This window comes from Ciconia boyciana, chromosome 4 (genome assembly GCF_034638445.1).
Source record: "Ciconia boyciana chromosome 4, ASM3463844v1, whole genome shotgun sequence".
Taxonomy (NCBI): domain Eukaryota; kingdom Metazoa; phylum Chordata; class Aves; order Ciconiiformes; family Ciconiidae; genus Ciconia; species Ciconia boyciana.
In genome coordinates this window covers 83,471,479-83,492,200 of record NC_132937.1, presented here as the reverse complement: position 1 = coordinate 83,492,200, position 20,722 = coordinate 83,471,479, and the positions used below count along the sequence as shown (strand labels likewise).

At 40.7% G+C, this 20,722-nt stretch overlaps 1 protein-coding gene across 3 annotated transcripts; it reads right to left on the bottom strand.

The window, feature by feature from the left end:
• Positions 1-130: 130 nt before the first annotated feature.
• LOX (lysyl oxidase) lies at positions 131-13,811 on the bottom strand. Of its 3 annotated transcripts, XM_072860424.1 has the most exons (7): positions 12,767-13,649; positions 12,191-12,299; positions 10,759-10,896; positions 8,277-8,433; positions 5,770-5,865; positions 5,514-5,629; positions 131-3,965 (listed from the first exon to the last, which is right to left on the bottom strand). In XM_072860424.1, exons 1-7 carry the CDS (start codon positions 13,512-13,514, stop codon positions 3,959-3,961), a joined length of 1,371 nt encoding a protein of 456 aa, XP_072716525.1. In that variant the 5' UTR covers positions 13,515-13,649; the 3' UTR covers positions 131-3,958. The 3 variants fall into 3 exon arrangements, with proteins under 3 accessions (XP_072716525.1, XP_072716526.1, XP_072716527.1); XM_072860425.1 differs by lacking the exon at positions 5,514-5,629; XM_072860426.1 differs by lacking the exon at positions 131-3,965 and having other exon boundaries at positions 5,510-5,629; positions 12,767-13,811.
• Positions 13,812-20,722: the final 6,911 nt, after the last annotated feature.

Below are 20,722 nucleotides of genomic sequence, written 5' to 3'. Positions count from 1 at the left end.
TTTCTAACAGGTTGTGGCATTTTTCCTGAGACCATGTCAGCATGACAGTATCTTCCTCTTTTTCATATGAAACTCTCTCACTGAGAGATGGATCTGGCCTATGCATTAAGTATAATACTTCGACAAGTAGAACGCTTGAAACATTTTATTCAAGTCATTTTCACATAAACTTGCAACCATAATACGGGCATGTAACACAAGAATATGAAAGTGCAATGAAGAATACAAAGCTAGTGCCTGAATATTATAAATTAGAGCTCTTCAGATAAAGATGCAAAGTTACTGAAATTAAGACTCTTGGAAGAAAAGTGAAGGAAATAATGAAAAACCTTCAAAAAAGTTGCAAAAAAAAGTGGCATTTCACTGTATCTGTAGCATTTAGTTGCATAATAAAAACCTCCCAATAACATACTCTTTGCTTTTAATTCAAGTTAAAATCTTTCAGCACCTTTTAGGATTTGGAGAAAATGAAAATGCCTTATCGGCATAAATGTGAGACACAGGATAAACCACCTTTCAATGTCTCATTTATGAAATTCACCCTGCTGGTTTTGAATGAGTACACTGCAAACAATGCATGAATGACTACAGGAAGGTACATTTGGTTTTGCACTCATTCGACACTGCATAGTAAACTCTGGAGCAGAGAGAAAATGAGTAGACTTTTACTAACACAAAAACATCATCTACACAATATGTTGGTTCCATTGGTGACCAATCTGTCATTTTTGTTACACTTCTGTCTAGAAATAAGCTAATATCAAATGTATTTCAGGATTAAAAAAAATACATAACAAACCCCTCCTGTAATGAGCCTGACATACAATATGTTCCTTATGTGCAACTTTTATCTAAAGATCTGAAATGTGGGAGGTAATTGCTTCACACACATTTTTACGATTTGGCTTTTGAAAGGAAATTTGAGACTGCAAGACAGCAAATTCGTACTAGAATTCTCACAAAATTTAAATCTGATTTTTCTCCCACTAAGACCAATGGCAAGATGCCTTTCAAAGATGATGGGAATAAGCCCAATGTCTGGTAAAAAGGATTTCAAAACAGAATTTGCTGTATAAAATAAGCTTTTAACAAAACAGTTTTTATAAATGTTTTTCAACAAAAATGCACATGATCCCATAAATATATTCCAGTATGAAAAAAGTAAGTTAAGGTGTCTGGGTCAAAACTGCAGAGCCAAGATACTGAAAATACTGGTTGGCACTCCCCTATTTAGAACTACTTCTACACATGCTATATAATAAACTCTTCTACTACTGCATTGTGATTTACTATAGGTAAACAGGGGAAGTTAAAGTCACATTCCTTCATTTTTTTTAATCCTAAAATCCCTTGTTTTTCTAAATAGACTGTTCATGTTATCTTAGGCAATTTTTGTGCTATTGTACATCACTGTCATGTTGCTTAAAACACATTTCAAAACAAATACAATATTTTGCTACGGAAAAAAAAGCTACATTTTTGTAGCTACAATATCCCCAAAATTCAAAGTTATGGCGTTCAACACCTTTCCGAACCAGGCCATTCCCACTGAAAGGACTAAGTCCAGTATTACAACTTGCTCCACCTACACAGATGCTCAAGGTCCTCTGGCTCCTTGCTGACTTCAGTGGAGTTCTGCAAGTAGTTTGGGTACAGACATGTGAGCAGGTTACTGCCTCATAAGCCGAGGGATAAACTCAATTTCTGTGGCTGCTCTGTGTCCAGTTAGTGCTCTCTTATCCCACGTTCAGCATCAGGCACAATGAGGTACAAGCACACAACCTCTTAGCAGGAAGCAGCCTGTGCCCACAGCCTAGCTTCCATTACAGTAGCTTTTGTGTCCATTGCCCAAGCTGCTATCAGGACTTTCACCTCAATTTTGACCTAAGTCTATAGAAAGGTGAATGCACTTGCATCCCTTAACACCTCTTAATCTTAAAAACTCTTTGGGCTGAGATTTCAGAAGCCTAGACTTTAAACAGACCCTCATTTTTGCAGACATATGTAATAAATGGCTTTCTAATAAATGTAGTTTCCAAATTTTGCTTCTGTTCATTGCCCATACTGGTGACTGCTAAAATGGATCTCTCAGCAAACAAAAAGGGACCTGCAGGTATAAATGGTATTCATTCTGCACCCACTCCCAATGCTGGGTAGTAATCACTGGGTTGCTGGTTCTTAGATTCTTTTTAAGTATACATACTAGTTGTGCAAATTTGTAACCAGGTTATGATTAAGGTGGAAATACTTTACAATCGTGAAATAAGCTTAAATATATGTAGTAACGAACATGTTGATCCTTAAAGGATATTACGATAATTCATAAAACTTCCAAATTAAATCCATAGGGTTCTATTGCATAAAATACTTCCAAATACTGCCTGAAGTATTCTCAATAGTGATAATAAAACCTCTCCATACTCCTCAGATTTTTCATTTTTTAACTATACTGAATAGCACATGTATTTTTCAATTTTTTAAAAAGATATTGAGCTTTCCATGTTTCATTAGGTGTTTTGAACTGCTGATTAAACTTAACCACTACCAATCAGTATTTCTAGGTCCCTTTGTTTCAAAAGTAGATCCTTCATTTTACATGATCAGAAATATTCTGAAGAAAACGCCAGATCCCCTTGTGATATGTTATTTCACAGTTTAAAAACAAAGTCACAGCTACTGTAGCTTACAGCAGGGTGCACTGCAAAAGCAAAATAATTTGGGGATGGGAGGAGGAGTGGTGTACCCAGCACCAGTTAAGCAGTTCAGCAAAAACTTTAATTTGAGCTGGAAGTTTTTCCCCTTAACAATGTTGTATTTGGTTCCTGAACAGCCTAAAGTAGGATGTTAAATACATTGACTTTTGTTCTCCCTCTATATATAGTATATTTTCAACTTCATTGTTTGAATACTGAGATATACATTTTTAAAGTCAAATACAGTACTTAAGGGGGAAGCAGGTAGTAGGCTTTTTCATGATAAAAATACTTTGTTAGAGATTCTGACCTACTTCTGTTTGTGGCACCACCTGAGTTAATTGCCTGTATTATTTTGATGGTTAACCTGTTCAAGTTGGATGTTTTTCATGGATGACTACATCAGGGACTCTTCGTCGTCTCCAAGAGACCTTTTCTTGACAGGTCTTGACATTTTTATCCACATTAAGTTTGCAGAAGTCTTTTAAAAGCCCCACCTTGAAAAATCTCTTGAACATAGAAAGGTGGATAAGTTCTTTAATTCATTTCCACAGATGAAAGGTTTCTTTCAAAACCCCATCTGTTTTTTACTTTAAAAAATGGAAAAACTTCTAATGTATTAAAAATGTAAACATAACTTTTCTTGCAGGGGTATAACTGATATATATAGATATATATGTATTTCTCTGCTATATGTTAATATTCCTTGAAAACTGAACATACTTTTCTCATTCATATCAACATGTCCTAGGCAAGTTTTATTTTAATGGTACCGTAGCGCTACTCTTAAGCTGTTTTTCATTCTGGTATTTTCTGAGATAGCTGACATTAGGACTTTCTATTGCATTTTATTTAATTCATTTTACATAAATTTTTGCTACCTTTTAAAACACGTTCAAATGATTCACCAGTAATATTCCCACTGAAGTCTATTATCACCTAAACTCCAAATTTTCAGGAGTGAAGAAATGCTCATGTTTTTATGAATGAGTTAGATTTTCAAAATTTAAAGTATCTGTGCATGAATCACCAGTTCCACACATTTCAATAGTAATAAAAGTAATGCCAATTTAAACGCTTAAAATCCAGTTACAGATTTGTTTGAGAAGCAGCTGAAGTGCTTCAAAATCACATAAGGTGTGTGGGTGTATGTGTGTATGTTCTGTAGTTTTGTTTCTATAGTGTTTACATCCTATTGAAGTTTATATAATGATACTTCAGTTCAAAACATTTGGCACCGTCTCATCCATTTTCTTGCGTCTTTCTCAATATCTGTCAAAAGAAAAGAAACGATGTTAAGCAGATGGCCAAGAGATACAAAAAGAGTATCTGCTAAATACCCTTTTGTCAGTTCAAAGGCGCAGGTCAACAAACAGTAACAGAAACTTTGTTTCCTCACCCTGCATGAATATATTTACTTGATAAAATTTACAGAGGTAAGATGGGGAAACTAAAAGTTAAAGGCATGAAGCATAAATTTCCCTTCCACGTGAAGGTGAGGAGAAACGGTGTTCCTAGAAGTAGCAATTAGTCAGTCCTGTTACAGAGAAATGCTTTAGAAGCTCCTGCCCAGGTCTGCCAAAAATAATCACTCATGACCTGCAGGACGCCTGGTGTTCTTTTTCCTCAGTTTCCTGCAAGTCTGACCACCACACAGTGAGAACAAATAGAGGATTTTGCTGAAGCCATTTAACTTGTTGCGTTTATGACCAAAGTGTGATAATAAATGCGGTTCTCCACACTACTGTGAAAAAATGCTTCTCATTTTAGCCTTATTTAACTACTGGTGTCCTAATACAAAGTAAGGAATGAATATTTTAAAGGCTAGTTAAGCAATAGTCACATTAATTCAGTATGTTTGTTTCACTGATGCTGCTATAGCAGACTATACTGGTCATTTATTTTACTTTTCATTTACTGCTCTGGAATTTATCTCACATGAACCTCTATACTATGCAATCCAAATGAAACTATTTGATAAATATTTTGTATGAGCAACTAATATATTATCCTGAGAACTGCCTACCTCTGTGTTACAGAAGATTGAGTACTTTTTGTGTGTATGTTTCACAGATACTAAGCTACAGTAGATCTACCATGAGAACATTAATTAAATGAATTTGCCCTTTTGGGGGAAAAAAAAAGAAGGCAGAATTGTGGCATTGTTTAAACTTTTAAAGAACTAAACTGTAAATGGAGTGTGTCTGGAGAAACTGTTTCAGGGAGCATGGCTGCTGTGTCAGCAGCAGCAGCAAAGTAACATACATGTGTGGGATTCTGCAGAATGTTTTAAGAGCTCTGTAACTGCTCAACAGTTCTGTGTGGATGCTATAAATGGGTATTGAATAAGCACAGAAAGGTTTTAGTGTAAACACAAAGAAGGCATGAGCCAGAGGTAGTTATCTAGCAGCCCAGACAGTAGCAGCAATTTTGAAATTCAAGAGCACAATTTCAAGAGCAAAATTCTCACTTATGATTGTTTTTAAAGACTAAATAATTTTTAAAAATCAGTGCTAGCCTTACAGAAATAGTTTAATTACCAGAGGTCAGGATTTGAAAGCTATGCAGTTATCAACAGCGAAGCAACTGTTCCCATCATTCCTGCCAAGAAAGACCTTTGAAAAGTACCATCTGAATTTTGAATTAACACACTAGATCCTGAAACCCAAGAGACAACGTACTGAAGAAATTTATATCACTAGAGTTAATGGTGGAAGGCTTTTTTTCAATATAAAGTAAATCTCTAAGCTTTATAAATCTGTTTGTCACCTTTAGTACTATGAATATAGAACAGTTGCAAAGACAAAGGAATGTACTTACGGTGAAATTGTACAGCCAGAGGCATATGCATGGTGGCCTGTATAGCGTATATCGCAGCGTACTATATTGTTGGAGTAATCGGATTCAGGCACCAAATAGCTGGGGTTTACACTCACCTTAAGGGGAGAAAGCACAGTGTTGTCTACTTCCAGGTCTGAGTTGATAACTTACATTCAAAAGGATGTATGTATATGATTTGCTTCTTTAAAAAAAATTTTAAAAACCCCGCAAACCTCCCCACTCCCAATACCCTTACCTTCAGAATGTAATTTCCAGGTTTTACATCTGTAATATCGATCCACTGGCAATCTATATCAGCATTGTAAGTGTCGTAGCAGCCAGGGCTCAGTCCCTTAAAAATGATGGATGTCAAAAAATCATTAGGAATAGTAATATTCTAGACATTAGGGACACTTAGACTGAAGTTCACTTAACCATCCCATTTCACTAAGAAAATTAGCTCAGGAAATGAGGCTTATTTTTTCTTGGCATTTTATTTGAATATCTAAACTAGAACAGGTAAGTCTAATATATCACTTTTATATACAGCACTGTATTACTACTGCATAAGAAACACCTATGCTACTGACAGTTGTTCATCGGTGAGATATCTGTTTTTCATCTGTATTTTATTATCATTTGTTACAGTACTCCTTTTATGTAAATATTATTGATGCTATTACTCACTGTTCTTTACAAAAGGTAAGAATAAAATCAAAACTGACCAAAGACTCGACCTAAATATCTGTATTTGAGTACAAACTTGATCACTGTGTTGGAACCTGTCTCTACCCTTAGGAATGATGCAACTTTTTGCTATAGGTGGACTCTGCCAAAGTGCCATCTTTAAATAGGCCAGAGTCTAGGGCCATTTTCACACTGAGTTTTGCACACAAATGACGTCTCTTCAGGCAAATAGTGACACAAGAATCTGAGAGAACTGAAAATGTAGCCTTTCTTCCAGATGAATCTTTTCTGAAAACTTCTTCACTGTTAAACATTAGTAAGAATCTCCATATATGAATATATCGGTAGTTCAAATGTGGTGTCTTTAACCGTGGCTGATACAGATTGCTCTATGCAAAGCTGATCTGTATCAGCAACACACAGAGTGCACAAAACCCAAGTCCTGCAGACATTCCCTCTTGACCCAGCTGGTGATCAGCTCAGACTCTTGCATGTATGTGCCAAGTCTGAGGCTAGAGGAAAGTTTTACAGTCCAATTACAAACCCCTGAAATATGGGCTTCCAGTGGAAACGCTGACACAGCCATGATTCTAGTGACACAAATACTCCAGCTGTAAAATATGTATGTTGCTTAGTTAGATGTCATAGTCTACAGGAGAAAAGATATTTATAAAACCTCTTCAAAGCCTTTATGTATTGCAGATCATTCATTATATTTAAAATTCAAATGTGGAGGACACGTCAGCCAGTGAAGCATAGCTGTCATTTCTCTGTGATAAAATAACTACCTCCTAGATTAAAAACTGCAGAATAAGGGATACAAGTTTATGTATAAGTATGGTCACACTGAGTTAAACCACAGATCCATCAAGCTCAGTGTCATGTCTCTGACAGTGGTCAGCAGCAGATGCTTGGGGAGAAAAGAACATAAGAAATGGGATGTGCAATGTCCTTTACCCAGGAAAATTCTTTCCACCAGGCATTTAACTGTATTTAAGACATGGGGTACCATCAGATTTTTGTGTTTAATAGCCTCCATTACTTTGTCTGAATTTTTTTTGAACCCATGTAGATATTTTTGATCTCTGCAACATCCTATGGCAAGGAATTTAATACTTCATTCATATGTCAAAAGAACACTCCTCTCTTGTTTTAAAGCTGTTGTCTGATAGTTCTTTTGGATATCCTTAAATTCTTGTACTGTGAGAAACAGTGAATATCACCAATTTCCTCTTTTCACCCAGGACCCCTCAAGATTTGGTATTATTTCTGGTTTTCCAAATGGAATAGTTTATGAAATCTCTTAGTGTGGTAACCATACTACACTGCTGATCCTTGTTCTCCTAGGGTTGGGTTGGGTTTTTAAGCTTTTCTGTAGCAGTTTTGAGAGGTGTTGACCAGAACTCCATGCAATATTCAAAGTAGGAGTCTATCATGGATTTGTATAGTATCATAATGGTACATTCCATTTTTATCTATTCCCTTACTAAGCCCTAATATCTTGCTTTACATTTGTATATGACCTGTCATAATGTTCACATGGCTGCCATTCTCTTTAACAGCCTTCTATACATGCATAAATCTATGCTGTAAGTTTTCTGTGTTGGACTGCAAGCTGGTAGCTATAGGTATTAAGGGAATTCAGCACCTTGCAGCCTCATGCTCTGCAAGGGAGAAAATACTAGCTATGAACTCTGGGACCAGCCAAGGACATCACCGAGCCGTTTGTGGGGGATTAACACTGGAAATGATTTCTTTACTGACTCTGTCTTGAGTTCCCTTTAGCTTGCTTGACCAGTCCTATAATCACAACAACTTGTGGTGTGTTTTAATATAGTTCAGTTACCAGTGATGCTAGGCTAATGAGTGTCCCTGCATTTTAATGAGACACCCATATTTAGCAGCACCTGGGTAAATTATAAGTCTCCAAGTTGCTATCCTGGCCTCTGTGATGGAGAATTTCAGAGCTAGTTAGGGCATCAGGTAATTTTGGGCATCAGATTATTGGTAGAAAAAATATCCAAAGATAAATCAGAGGGGGAAAAGAAACTTGGTTGTCTCCAAACCAACTCTTACCTGCGTATGCGCTGTACATGCGTACCGTCTATAATATCCATAATCACAGGAGGTATCTTCAAGACAGAAACTTGCTTTGTGTCCTTCAGCAACTTTTCTGTGTGAGCTTGCATCCAATAAGTCATAGTGGCTGAATTCATCCATGCTGTGATAATGTCTGTTAACCCATAGATACATTATTAAAGAAGGATCAGATCTTATCAATAACATTTTAACATATTCCTATTTGATCTACCTTTTGTTAGATCTCGCGAAATTTTATTTATTACACAGAACTTGTGTGTTAGTATACTTTCCTATTACTGGCCATTCAATTAAGTTTTATTTTCATTATTCTAATTCTCAATGACTATAAAAATGCCATCTTCTATAAATAAATAATAGATTTTAAGTTGTTAAGGGAAAGACTCCATAGCAGCGCTGTTTTTCCAAAATTTCCTGTTTCAGCTCTTTTCCAATAACAATAGCAAGTATTAAGTAGTTCATATTTGAGTTGTACATCTTATACCTGCCTTTAGCCAGAGTTCACTAGGAATGCTTACCTTACATACTGTAAATTCCAGGAAAGTTTGCTACTTGCTAGCAAAAAAGCTACTTGTTGCAAAACCCCAACAATTTACTTTCACATTTCCATGGCCCTCAATCAATGTAACACATTGGTAACATTAGTGAAAACAAAAGCTGCATAAAGAAATCAGCTTCTGTGTACTGGCAATGCAGATCTTGTCCGATGTCAATGATTTTTGTAGTCTACACATAATGTAGACTCTATCTCAAAAGTGCTTTTGATCTGGGCACAGTGATGCATTTTTCTTGCTCTCACACAAAGTGAGTTCTAGCTCTTACTGTGGACTTGAACACTGCTTATTCTTGTAATTTCACTTTTTCCAAATATGTGGAAAACCAAACTTGTACTATCTACCTGCACTTTGTCTGTGCAGCATTTGGCTGCTGTTACTTATGAATGCTTTCAGCTCAAGAGGTATATGAAAAAGATATAATTAAACAGAATTCAAACGTATTGTTAAAATGAAGAGAAGCACACAAGTCTCACAAGCATGCATGTCAAGAACGCTAAAGCCAGTCCACAGATGATGATGACTAACACTGAAGTCTGATAGCTAGCCAAACTAATTGGCAGTTCTAGTTAATTTCCAAATGAGCTTGTTTCACTGTCATGGAAATGATCACGAGATACATTTTTTTTGTAGGCAATGTATTTTCTGTCCAAGAACTGAATCAACATCAGAGACACTTTGCATCTGGATAGTGATAGCTGGGCTATAATGGCAGAGTAAGAAACTGCTTTTCTACAAATGGAAGATTTCAATTGCTCTCTATCCATTTCATCCATTTACCAACTTTGTAAGCACCAGGGTTGCAGACTTTTTATTGTTGGTGATGTTTTTTTTTCAGGGGTGGGGGTTAACTAAAGCATTTATGGAGGCTTTTTTTGTTTGGTTTGATTTAGTTTTAGCTTTTTGATCCTTACAAGATTTATAAACTGGTAATATCAGTCTTTTTTTGAAAGAATTTGTGCTAATGATACTGATTTTTCATTCAAAGCTTAAAGCCTCTGAAACTAGAGAGAAATATTCCATTGACTCCAGGGGCCTTTAGATCAAGCCCACATTACAGATTATTTTTTAAATAGAATAATATTAAGTTATCACTTATGTACCCATAACAGCAGAACTGTATTTTTAGTAAGGTGGAAGTAAGGTAAGCTTTCTAGTATTTTACAATTGGTCCTGCTATGAAATAGCAAAAACTGGAACAAACTTGCAAACTATTGCATGTGAATTTTCTGAAAAGGTAAAAGTTTGCAGTGTTACCTGCTCCCAAAATGTTGAAAAAGTTCTACTACATTTGCCTTGCCACGTGTCCAGCAATTTTGCTATTTCTAGAGCAATACTGCTATGTGAAAGTATCACAATACAATAAGGATATTGATAATGGGATCAGTCAACTCAGTATCTTCTCTTTTCCATATTGACCAGACCATTCCTTGTCAAGAACTAACCCATGAAATTCAGGTCAAGAAGTATGGGTCAATGTTTACAATCATGTCTTACAGAGAACATGCTAGTAAATGTACATTTTGGGGTTTCCACAGTTATTTTAACATGACTGGGACTTTTATTTGGTGGTTACACTTAAATGTAACTGGACTATAACCTATGTAAAATATACTTAAAGGGAGAAGGTGCCACTGTCAAAACTGATTTGAGACTTGTATTTATAATGAATTTATACTTGTAAGAGTTTTATACTTATAGATAAGCTTCATATCCATTTTGGTTTCATGTGGCTATATAAAGAGTAATTACCACTACCATAAAATTAATCAGACAGTAAAAGGCTAAAGTTTCCCCATGGCTTCCCCATACTTCACTGCAGTTTTAGAAAATGTCACCTTACAAGTGATAATTTGTTAGTGAAAAAGATAATTAGAAGGTACCATACTGAGCACTTCACTCACTGGTGACAGCTGTGCCACTCCCATGAATAACGGGGTCTGCTGGGCAGAAAATCTGATGTGCCTTGATTTTTCACTCTTTGGGGGAATCTCAGGAGCACCCGATTGTCATAGTCTCTAACATCTGCTCGATAAGCTGAACTGTAATAATGCAAAAAAGAGCCGTAAGCATATGCAAGGAACACTTTAAAAAAACTTTATATTGTCTCAGAAGTAACTGATAGCATAGATCTTTTCAGCCCCCTTAAAGCTGATGCATCGGAGACGCACAAGATTTCCACATGGTGTGCTCAGAAGTGCCTGGTGTCAGACCAAGACGTGAATAAGATTCAGATCTGCTTTTAATAATATAAACAGGAGTTTGACCACTGACTCTCTGCTCCTGCCTCTGAAGCAGATCACCGCTTAGCTGTAAAATTACTCTCGTACCAAAAATACAATTTCATTAGTTGCTGTTAACCAAAATAATTCACTGTGTATCACACAACAGATGTTTGTTTCTGTTGTAACAAAAATGAATAAATATATGCCTCAGGCTATATTTTCCTATTTCACACAGCTATTATCTACAGCCTTTTAAATACTGGAATATTTTAATCGATTGATAGCCAGCAAGAACATTTCAATTAGTTTTCACTGTAAAGCTAGCATAAAAAAACTGCTTCTTATGCCATGTTTTCTTTTTCCAGCAAGTGAAGAAAGAACATGATGCTGGAAACAGTCTGACATCAATTAATGATGCTGGTAAATAAATAAATCTGTTTTGCATGATAAGGTATCAAACAAGTTAAAATGGTTAAAAACAGACATGTTGATTCCTTTCCAAACAAAACAGGAAAAATCCCTCGTTGCCAACTGGATAGGACCTAACTTCATAGGAAAGCTGTTTTTTCAATCCTTTAAAAGACTTTGAAACACTTTTCAGGGAGATTTTAGTCTTAAGAGACATTATAAGGCATAGGCCCAGAAACAATTAGCCTGCTATAACTTTAATAGAAAATTGTGCTGGTTAAGCATAGTTTGTTGTTTGGGTTTTTTTTTAAATGGAGTAGAACATGATCTACAGAACAGGTTGGATTAGAGGAGGGAGATGAAAATCACCAGATTCAAGTGGGTTTTTTAGGGGCCTCCATTTTGCAAAATTCAGATATGTTCAAATGAGCCTGATAATGGAAAAGTGCAATATAACTTTTCACAAAATGTAGGTTCTTCAAAGCACCCGTAGTTTGTCTCTCCAATATGGCGGTATTGTTTTCGTACGTGCACACCCTACCATCTGCCTCAGGCTTAGAAAAAGGTTACAAACTGGGCTACGTTTCCTCAGGCCCTCCAGCCTCACTTTTCTCCACTCTTCACCGTGTCCTCAGGTACTCCGCGATGGGCGCAGGAGCACAAGAACCCACAGTGAACAGGCAGAAGCCGGGGTGATGCCTACCTTGCCAGGCAGTTCTCCTCGGCAGCACATCTCAAGTTATACATGGACATCCTCTGGACATACGTGGACGCCTGGATGTAATAGGGATCCGGGACTAAGTCAGGGAGACCTGCAGTTCATCAAACCAACCACATAACAGCAAGATCAACCCAGGACACGTCTGCAAATACTTGGCTTCCATCCCAGTCGTTAGGAGCCGTCGTTTTGCTACGGACCCCTGCCCCCCATTAAGCTCGCTCTCCCTTTTGCTCAGGCCCTTCGGCTTTTCTCAAAGACCGCATCACACGCACGACGCCCAGACCCCCGCAGAGGGCTTCCCGCCGTGCCCCCCGCAGCTCGGCCCCCCCAGCCGCCCACCCGGCTCCCCGCGGGCCGGGCGGCCCGCAAGCGCCTGCCCGGACACGCTTTGCCCCGAGCGAGGGGCAGGCAGGGCCGCCGGCCCCCGCACCGCCTCCGGTCGGGACGCGCCGCGCTGGCACCGGCGTGCGCGGGAGCGAGCGAGCGAGCGGCGGGGCCGGGGCGGGCGGGGGGAGCGGAGGGAAGGGACGGGACGGGACGGGACGGGAGGGCTCTTACCATACTGGAAGTAGCCGGTGCCGTAGCCGGGTCTGTACCTGCTGCCCTGGCGGGGCCTCTCGTAGGTGTCGTAGTAGTTGTAATAGGGGTTATCGTCCGTGTACTTGTAGGGGTTGTAGGGGTCGTCTCCTACCATGACATCTTCCCGCCCGGGTCTGAAGCTGCTGAGGGGCGGCAGGCCGCCGGCCCCGGTGCTGCTCCGGTTGCCGTCGGCCCCGGTGCCGCCGGCGGGGCTGGTGGGAGCGCTGGGTCGCGACGCCCCCGAGGAGACGCTCCGGGCCGCCCCGGCGGCCGCGGGGGTGGCGGCCCCCTGGCTGCGCTGCCCGTCGGCGGCGCGACCCCCGGAGGGAGCCTGGTAGCCGGCCTGGAACCAGTGCCGTGCGCCGGAGCCCCCCCGGCTGCCGGCGGCGGGCTGGGGCTGCGCGGCGGCGGGCTGGGGCTGCGCGGCGGCGGCGGCTCGGGCGGCGGCTCCCCGCGGCAGCGTGCCGTTGTTCCGCAGCAGCAGGATGGGGCTGCCCGCCGCCCCCGCCGCCTGCCTGCGCCGGGGGGGCTGGTACTGGGAGCCGAGGCTGAGCAGGCTGTACACCTGCCCGTTGTTCTCCCACTGGATCCGCTGCCTCCAGGCGGCGGGCGGCGGCGGGGGCTCGCGGCGCGGCGGCGGCTGCTGGCAGCCGGCGGGCCACAGGCAGCTCCAGTAGATGCACGCGTGGAGCTGGGCGAGCAGGAGCCCCGGCGGCGCGAAATGCATCTTCTCCTCTCTCCTGGGTGCCGGCGGGGGAGAGAAACGGGCGAAACCGAGGGGCGAGCGGAGAGCGAGGGGCGCCTTCCTGCCCGGGATGGGGCGGGGGGGTGCGGGGAGGCCGGGGGGTGCGGGCTGCGCCTCTGGAAGGGTTAGGCGGGCAGCGGGGTCTCAGGCGCGGCGGCACCCGGGCGGTGCCATCGGGCAGGTCGGGCCGTCGGGAAGGAAACCCGGCCCGGGGGAGGCGGCGGGAGCGGCTTTTCTTCTCCCTGGTATTTATAGGCGAGGGGGATGCGAATGGGAGCCGGAGCAAACAATCAGCCTCTCATCGTCCTCCGGCCCGCGCTGGTGTCTGGAGCGAGGGAAGGAGGAGGAGGAGGAGGAGAGACCAGGGACTTTAAACTTGCTGGCACGCTCGCAAAGTTACACAAGCCCCGCTGGCTGGGCTGGCTGCGCCCCCGCCATTTGTTCACGTAATGCGGCTGGAAACGTGCGGCCCTGACAGTTCCCCCACGGCCGCCCCCCGCCCGCCGCCGCCGCCGCCGCCCGCCCCGCGCGGGGGCGGCCCGGGGGGGACGGGGCGGCGAGGGCCGGCGGGGCGGGCGGCGGCGGGGGCTCCCCATCCTCCCTCCCTCCCTCGCTGCCTGCCCGCCTGCCTCCCCCCGCGCCCCGAGCCGCGCCGAGCCGAGCCGAGCCGAGCCTGCGGCGGGCGGGCGCGCTCAGACACACGTAGGCTGCCAGAGTATGCCGTGGGGCAGCGCCAAAGTATGCAAAGGAAAAATGCTATTAGCTCATCAGCGCTGGAGAGACTAGAAACGGGGTGGCGGGGAGGGGGAAGGGGCCGCTAGCGAGAGAGGAAACATGTTTCTGGAAAATGTGCTGGCCGGCACCTCTCCCGGGCTGGAGCAGCTGCTGGGGTCCTTCGTCTCAGCGCTGAGTAACAGTCGGATCCCCTTAATGACCTCTTAATTAGCAGAAAACCTCCACCAAATAAACTCTTGCCTATTGACTTCTGGGTTATCTGCGTATGAGTCACACGAGAAATATACTGGCGGTGCTCCTCCTGGAGTAAGTTTTCATTGAAAAGTGAAATTTCACATGGGAGAGGCTTAGCCTCATCACCAGAACAAATAAACCTGGCTCGGGCAGCGTCTCCCCAAAACCGTGCTAGAGAAGGGGAGCAGGCTGTGGCCCAAAAGCCTCTCCCTCCCTTCCTGCTTTTACAAGAGTTCCCCAACACTGTGTTTTGATAAGTCCAATCACCCAGCGAGGCAAACGAATTAAGGTCCGTGGATTTCAGCCAAAACTCCTTTTGGGTATATTTTTCCAAGGGCTGTTTGCTTATGAATCCTTGCAAAGGAATGGAGGAGAATACACAAAAGTTCTCCTTCACCGAAAGTTTGGTGGTGAGGATATTTCTTAAGTGATTCTGGTCAAAGATGATCAGCCCAGGCTGGAAGTTTTTACCCTACTGAGGTAGGTGCAAGGCACCTTCCCCCCACTGCCGGCTTCCCCAGGTCAGGTTAACAGTCCAGACGCTACTGGCCGAGCAGATATTTGCCACTGCATTTTTATGTTCTTGATACAGTTCTCCTGTCGTTTTTTGTGTTGTGATTTATTTTAATTGCGTATTACTTCAAACGGTTCACAGTTAATTGAAATCCTGCAAAAAGTGGTCCTGCACTTTGTGGCTGTGATGGACTGTGAATGCTGATTTACACTGCTATCCAATTAGTAGTAGTAGTACTTATCTTTGAAGTAGCTCTTTATAGCCCCTGAAATCAGTGGTGCCATCCTGGGCGTCGAAGTTACCGCTGTGGACAGGTGGGTGAGAGGCTGTGACCGGGGCTTGGTACAGGCTGCTCACGAGGCCAGGCTTGCTTGCTCTGCTCTTGATCTGGGGAGACCTGTGCTGCAGGCAAGTGTGCAGCCTAGTGGACTTACCCAAGCAGTGTTCACTTCCCTGCAGCCACCCAAACAACCTAGAGGGCTAAAATCACTGGGAAATCAGCAGTTAACTGTAAAAATTCCCAGTCTGGAGAACACTGGGGAGCACAGGGCAGGTATGCATCGAAGACAGCAAAGTCTTCTTACTTGGGAATAACCCCAATAGCAAAGTGGGTGTTATCACTGCTAGCCAGCACCAGGCTGGTGGGGAGCACCTGCTGGACTGGGCCCCCAACCAGAACCAGTAACTGGTGTCTTTCCCCAAGCAGGTTGTGCCTGACGCTCTAGTTAGTACTAGTCTGGGCAGCCTGCTACAGAGGTGGTTTGGGTTCTCTTATTCATCATATTTGCAGACTGCTCATCCCCTCTGATCTTTCTTATTGTGGCTTTGAAAATATTCTCCATTTAAGGGTTTGCCTGGAACAATCAATGACTAAGACTGAGTAAAATGGAAAGGTTGAAGATAGGGAAAATACAACACTGAAGGAATGAGGTTTCTGTCTTTCTAATCTTCCTCTAAATCTTACTAGAGTTACAAACAGCAGGTTGTTGCCCAATGTGTGACATTAGACAATGTTTCCACACAGTGGGATTCTAGCCATTTTTTTTTTTCCTGATTAAGTAACTATTTTTCATGAAACTGAAGAAAGCATAGTTGAAGCTAGTCCTTCCCATTTATCAGCCACTCACATTGTTTGCCATTTTTTCCATAGCATGAGTTTTATTTGTTAATTACTGTATGTTTCATAAAGTGTGAAAAGCACTATCAGCATCCCTAGAGAGTCACATCCTTCACTTATCATTAGGTGCCTATGTCCATTCAACTACTGTCCTCTCCTCACAGGTTGCCTAATTATACCTAGCTTTTATACCTTGGGTCTGTCTAGACCGTCAAAAAGCCCACCAGTATCTGTAACCAGAGGTATGGAGGTAAAAATCTCTGCAATACCTTACCTCTTGTAAGCAAGCCAGGGACTGTGATTGCTTTAAAAATGCCTTAAAACTGTTGAGTACTCTGGTAATAAGTTTTCTTATGGGGTTAATACAGCTTCTTTGTAAAGCCCAGTTCTGATACTGGATCGCAGTTACTTTGGTTACTCAAGCATTTGCCTATCTCTTTCTTTTTTGCCTGGACTGACTAGTGTGCATAGGTACTTGTTGGACTCAGGATTTTGATTTCTGCCACCTACAGAAATAAATACAGTCTATATCAACTGAGAAATTAAATTTTCCCTCACCAGAAAATTACACTAATTGAAGCAGATATCAGTAAGTAATCATAGTAATTTCTCAAAACCTGAGATCAGGAGGTATTTTATATTTAAATTTAATTGCTAGATTGTTGCAAAAGTTACAAATGGAAAAATGTCTTCAATGGCGTGTGTAGCATTTGGAGTCCTCCTTATGTGTACATCACTATTAAGCAGCAGTTGTGAATCTTGAAAATGGAAAAAGATTAACCTGTTCTTCAAAAAAAACAACAAAAAAACCCCTCCAAGCAGAACCAAAGCTATTTGAATTTGGCATGTCTTAGTACATGTCCTAAGAAAGACATTTTAAGGTTCTCTAAGCTTACTGTTTAGTGTGTGGATGAAAAAAGTGCGATAGTGTAGAAAAGGCGAAGTTATTTCAAATGAGAGAGAGTTTACACCAATCACCTTATTTGTTACTTTTAATGTTATTTTTAAAAAATCATCAGTTCTGTTGTTATAGGATGGCTAATTTGTGTTCTTGTTTAGTGTTAAATTGGAATGCTTAGCAAGCATCACATATGTGAAGCAAGAAATACAAATAATTTTATAAAATCCTAACATGAAACTAGACAAACTTAATATGTGTTAAGTATATTTATTTGAAGCTGGTATTTATTTGTTTGGGATCGAAGGGTTGGTTATTGAGGAGTCGCTATGAGAAAAAGCTTGAAGAGCAGTGGTTGGTTTCAGCTTTCTGTATCTGAGAAAAATTTAGTTTACTCATCTGTGTTATGCTTGGCTAGACAAAGGACTGATTTTTCTGTTTGCGTAAACACTGAGTTGCAACTAGATTATTCAAATTTATCTTGTTTTGCAGATCTTACTTATAATATTTTTTATAACTTGTAATTTTTTGCATTCAAATATTCAAAATTGGGTAATTGTGTTGCACACTAGAACACTGTGGATTTTTCTAAAGCACATCTTACAGCAGGTCTAGGTGTCTTTATGTAGAAACTCGCTTGTCAGTACATTGGGATAAGGTTTCCTAATTGTAATGAATTCCCCTTATAGCTGGAATTAAGATGTTAAGATATTCTTTACAGTATGTGAACTTCACTAGAAACTAAGAAAACTGAGTATTTTCAGATTTGGGTGTGTAATGAAATTATTTTTTTTTTAACAAACCAACTTAATTAGAGACCAGGGTTGTAGACTTTTTCTGACATCAGTAGTCTTTGGAGCAGACTGTAAGAATTTATTTTCACAAAAATTAATCTTCTAGTTAAATTTAGCTACCATTTGTAGGTCTGATAATGAAGTCTCTAATCAGGAAGCTTCCTATGACCATAAGTAAAGTGCAAAAGTAACCTTTAAGGCTTTTTTCTGCTCTGAGTTTATAAAGGAACACATAGACTGTTGTTGCTTCAGTGAACTTGTCAATTTGTTGAACAAAGAAAATGGTTAGAATTTTATTAGTAGGTAATCTCCTCAATTCAGAATGCCACCTGGCCCCTAATGTTTTGGGTTTATCTATCTGCATTACAAAACTAGTTTGTAGTTACTTTGTTTTATACACTGTGGGTAGAGCTACTGAATTGCACATAACTTCACCAGATGAAGGAAGTCAAGCACACTTGTCTATCTCTGCAGGATCTGACATCATCAAGAAAAGCAGCTACAGGACCTGAGGTAGTTGTTGTTCTTTTTTTGTGTGAGACCTGAAGACAAAAGCCTCCTGATGTCAGTGGATTTTTTGTCAAATCAGGGTTTTGCAATGAGGCTTCAATAGCAGTATTTTTTAAGTTTAGAGTGCTGATGTGTTGGTAAAGCTGAATATGAATGGTTTCACAGCATGCAGTTACATGGTATCTTACTTGAACCTAGATTTTAAAAGAGCATAGTGAAAATTAAAGAAAAAGCCTCTCCTCTCTTGAATTTATATTATGTTTCATCTCTGAATATTGCTTTCTAACTTTCCTATTTGTTTCCTATTTGTTTTCTGTTGGTGTCTTCTGTTGGCCTCCCAAAGGTTTCTATAACAAGTGAGATTTCTAAAAAAGTGAGATAAATAGATAAATAGGCAGCTACTGCAAATTCAATCAGAGATTTGAAAATCCACCAAAGTTATTTATTTTCTTACACATCCAGTATCTGTAATGGAAGCTTCCCTAACTATTGTCTTTGAAGTATTCATTGCAATGGTATGCAAAACTTACCATCAGTAATATAACCAGGTATGTTTGTTTTGATTTCAGTAAGTTGTCTGATGACACGTACAAAGGAATAGAAGTCCAAGACATTGAAAGCAGAGAGGCCACTAGCTGTGCATTAATGCCTGTGATAGGTACCAGTTAGTTTCATTTAGCAAGGTTAATAAAATTAAAATTAGATTTGTACAGTGCATGTGTAAACAGTAATTTTTTGTTTAGGGAGTTCAGTCCTGAATTGTCTTCATAAGCAGAGCATGTGCTCAAGAACTGCCTACCACCTCAGACACAACTACCTCATTTTATTGAAGTTTTTGAACACCGAGAAGAGGTTATCATGATAGACTTGAAAAACTGAAGTAAATTCAGAAAAAGCAAATATTTGGCTGAACAGTTCTATACACAGGCATGTCTTTGTTGTGGCAGGGCTGCAATATGAGTCTTCCCTTCTGCGTATTTTGCACAAAAGCAAAAGAAACCCAGCTAGTAAGTCCAAGCTGAGGAAGACTTGAGAAAACAATTAGTTTTGAATTGAAGCATTCACCAGACTGTTCTGAGATTAAGAACATTATGTATGAGGGGAGAGGAATGGATAACATTTCAAATCTGTCATTTTCCTTTCCTCTTCAGCAGGGGAGAAGCCTTGTAAATCTTTCTCAAAGTGTAACACTGTGCAACACAATGTAAGAGCAGTACACGTTGGCAGAAATTTTGGAACATGATTTTACTATGCATCTCATCAAAGATAGTTAGACAGTGCAGCAGTGGTATCTCTAAAACAAAGCTAACTTTGTAAATATAGCATAAAGGACTTCCAGATTCAGTGTGTCTTCTTCATCATATGTAGGTTGTTTAGTTTACAAGTAGATATAATTCCTAACTCTCCGATATACCTGGATCTGATAGTTCTTTTCCATTTAGTGTATAGCATCTTCATCTTCATAACCATCCCTGAATTTGCACGGCTGTCACAAAGACAGGTAATTTTCTTTGTGGAACTTTGATGTCTGATGGAAAAATACCAGAGAAGAGCCCATTTTCAAATCCTGAGGTGAATTTTCATAATTGACATTGGAAAAGAATTCTGTGTTATACTGATGAGGTGCATACAAAGGCTCAATTAAAATAACAATCAATAATGCCGTTCATAATGCAAATGTGAATGCATAAAAGGTGAGACAATGATGAAAGTAATAAAGAACTGGCAGAGGAACTCCCATATCTCTATGACTAGGATTTTAATTGTCTGCTACTTTGTTTTCACTGAAGAATACATACACAGTAAACAACAAACAAAAAATCCCTTATCTTTGCATTAGAGAGAATGTTTTAGAGGTGAGTATCAAGGACATTGGAAATACAGTTTGCAGTGTGTATTCAAAAAGAAATGAGGGAAGAATAGAAACAGATGGATGGGCCAACTTCTCCACAGTGAGATCTGGTTCTAGCAGGACACAGAAACCTACCTGACAAAAGGTCTTCTGATAGAGATGCAGGTTCAGACTTAAAAAGTACCTTATATTAGCCAAGTTCCCATAGAAAAACAGTATAATTTAGGCATCTATCAGCCCTTAATCCCTCCTAGATGTCTCCAGCAGTGTTTTGCTGTATCTGATATTGTCAAAATGTAAATGTCTGATCAGGGGGCAGGATGTTTCTAAAATAAATACCCTCAAATTTGCAACTCAGTCCTGGTTCCTAGTTTGGTATTGGCAAGCAAATGTTTGATATTAAGACGCATTGGCTCTATTTTGCTTATCAGACAGTTATGTGTAGAAAGTTTCATCTGTAAACCTTGAAAAAGGTTTTCTGTGTGGATTACATGAACAGATGTGGTGCATCCTCCTGGAAGCTATGTCAAGCTATA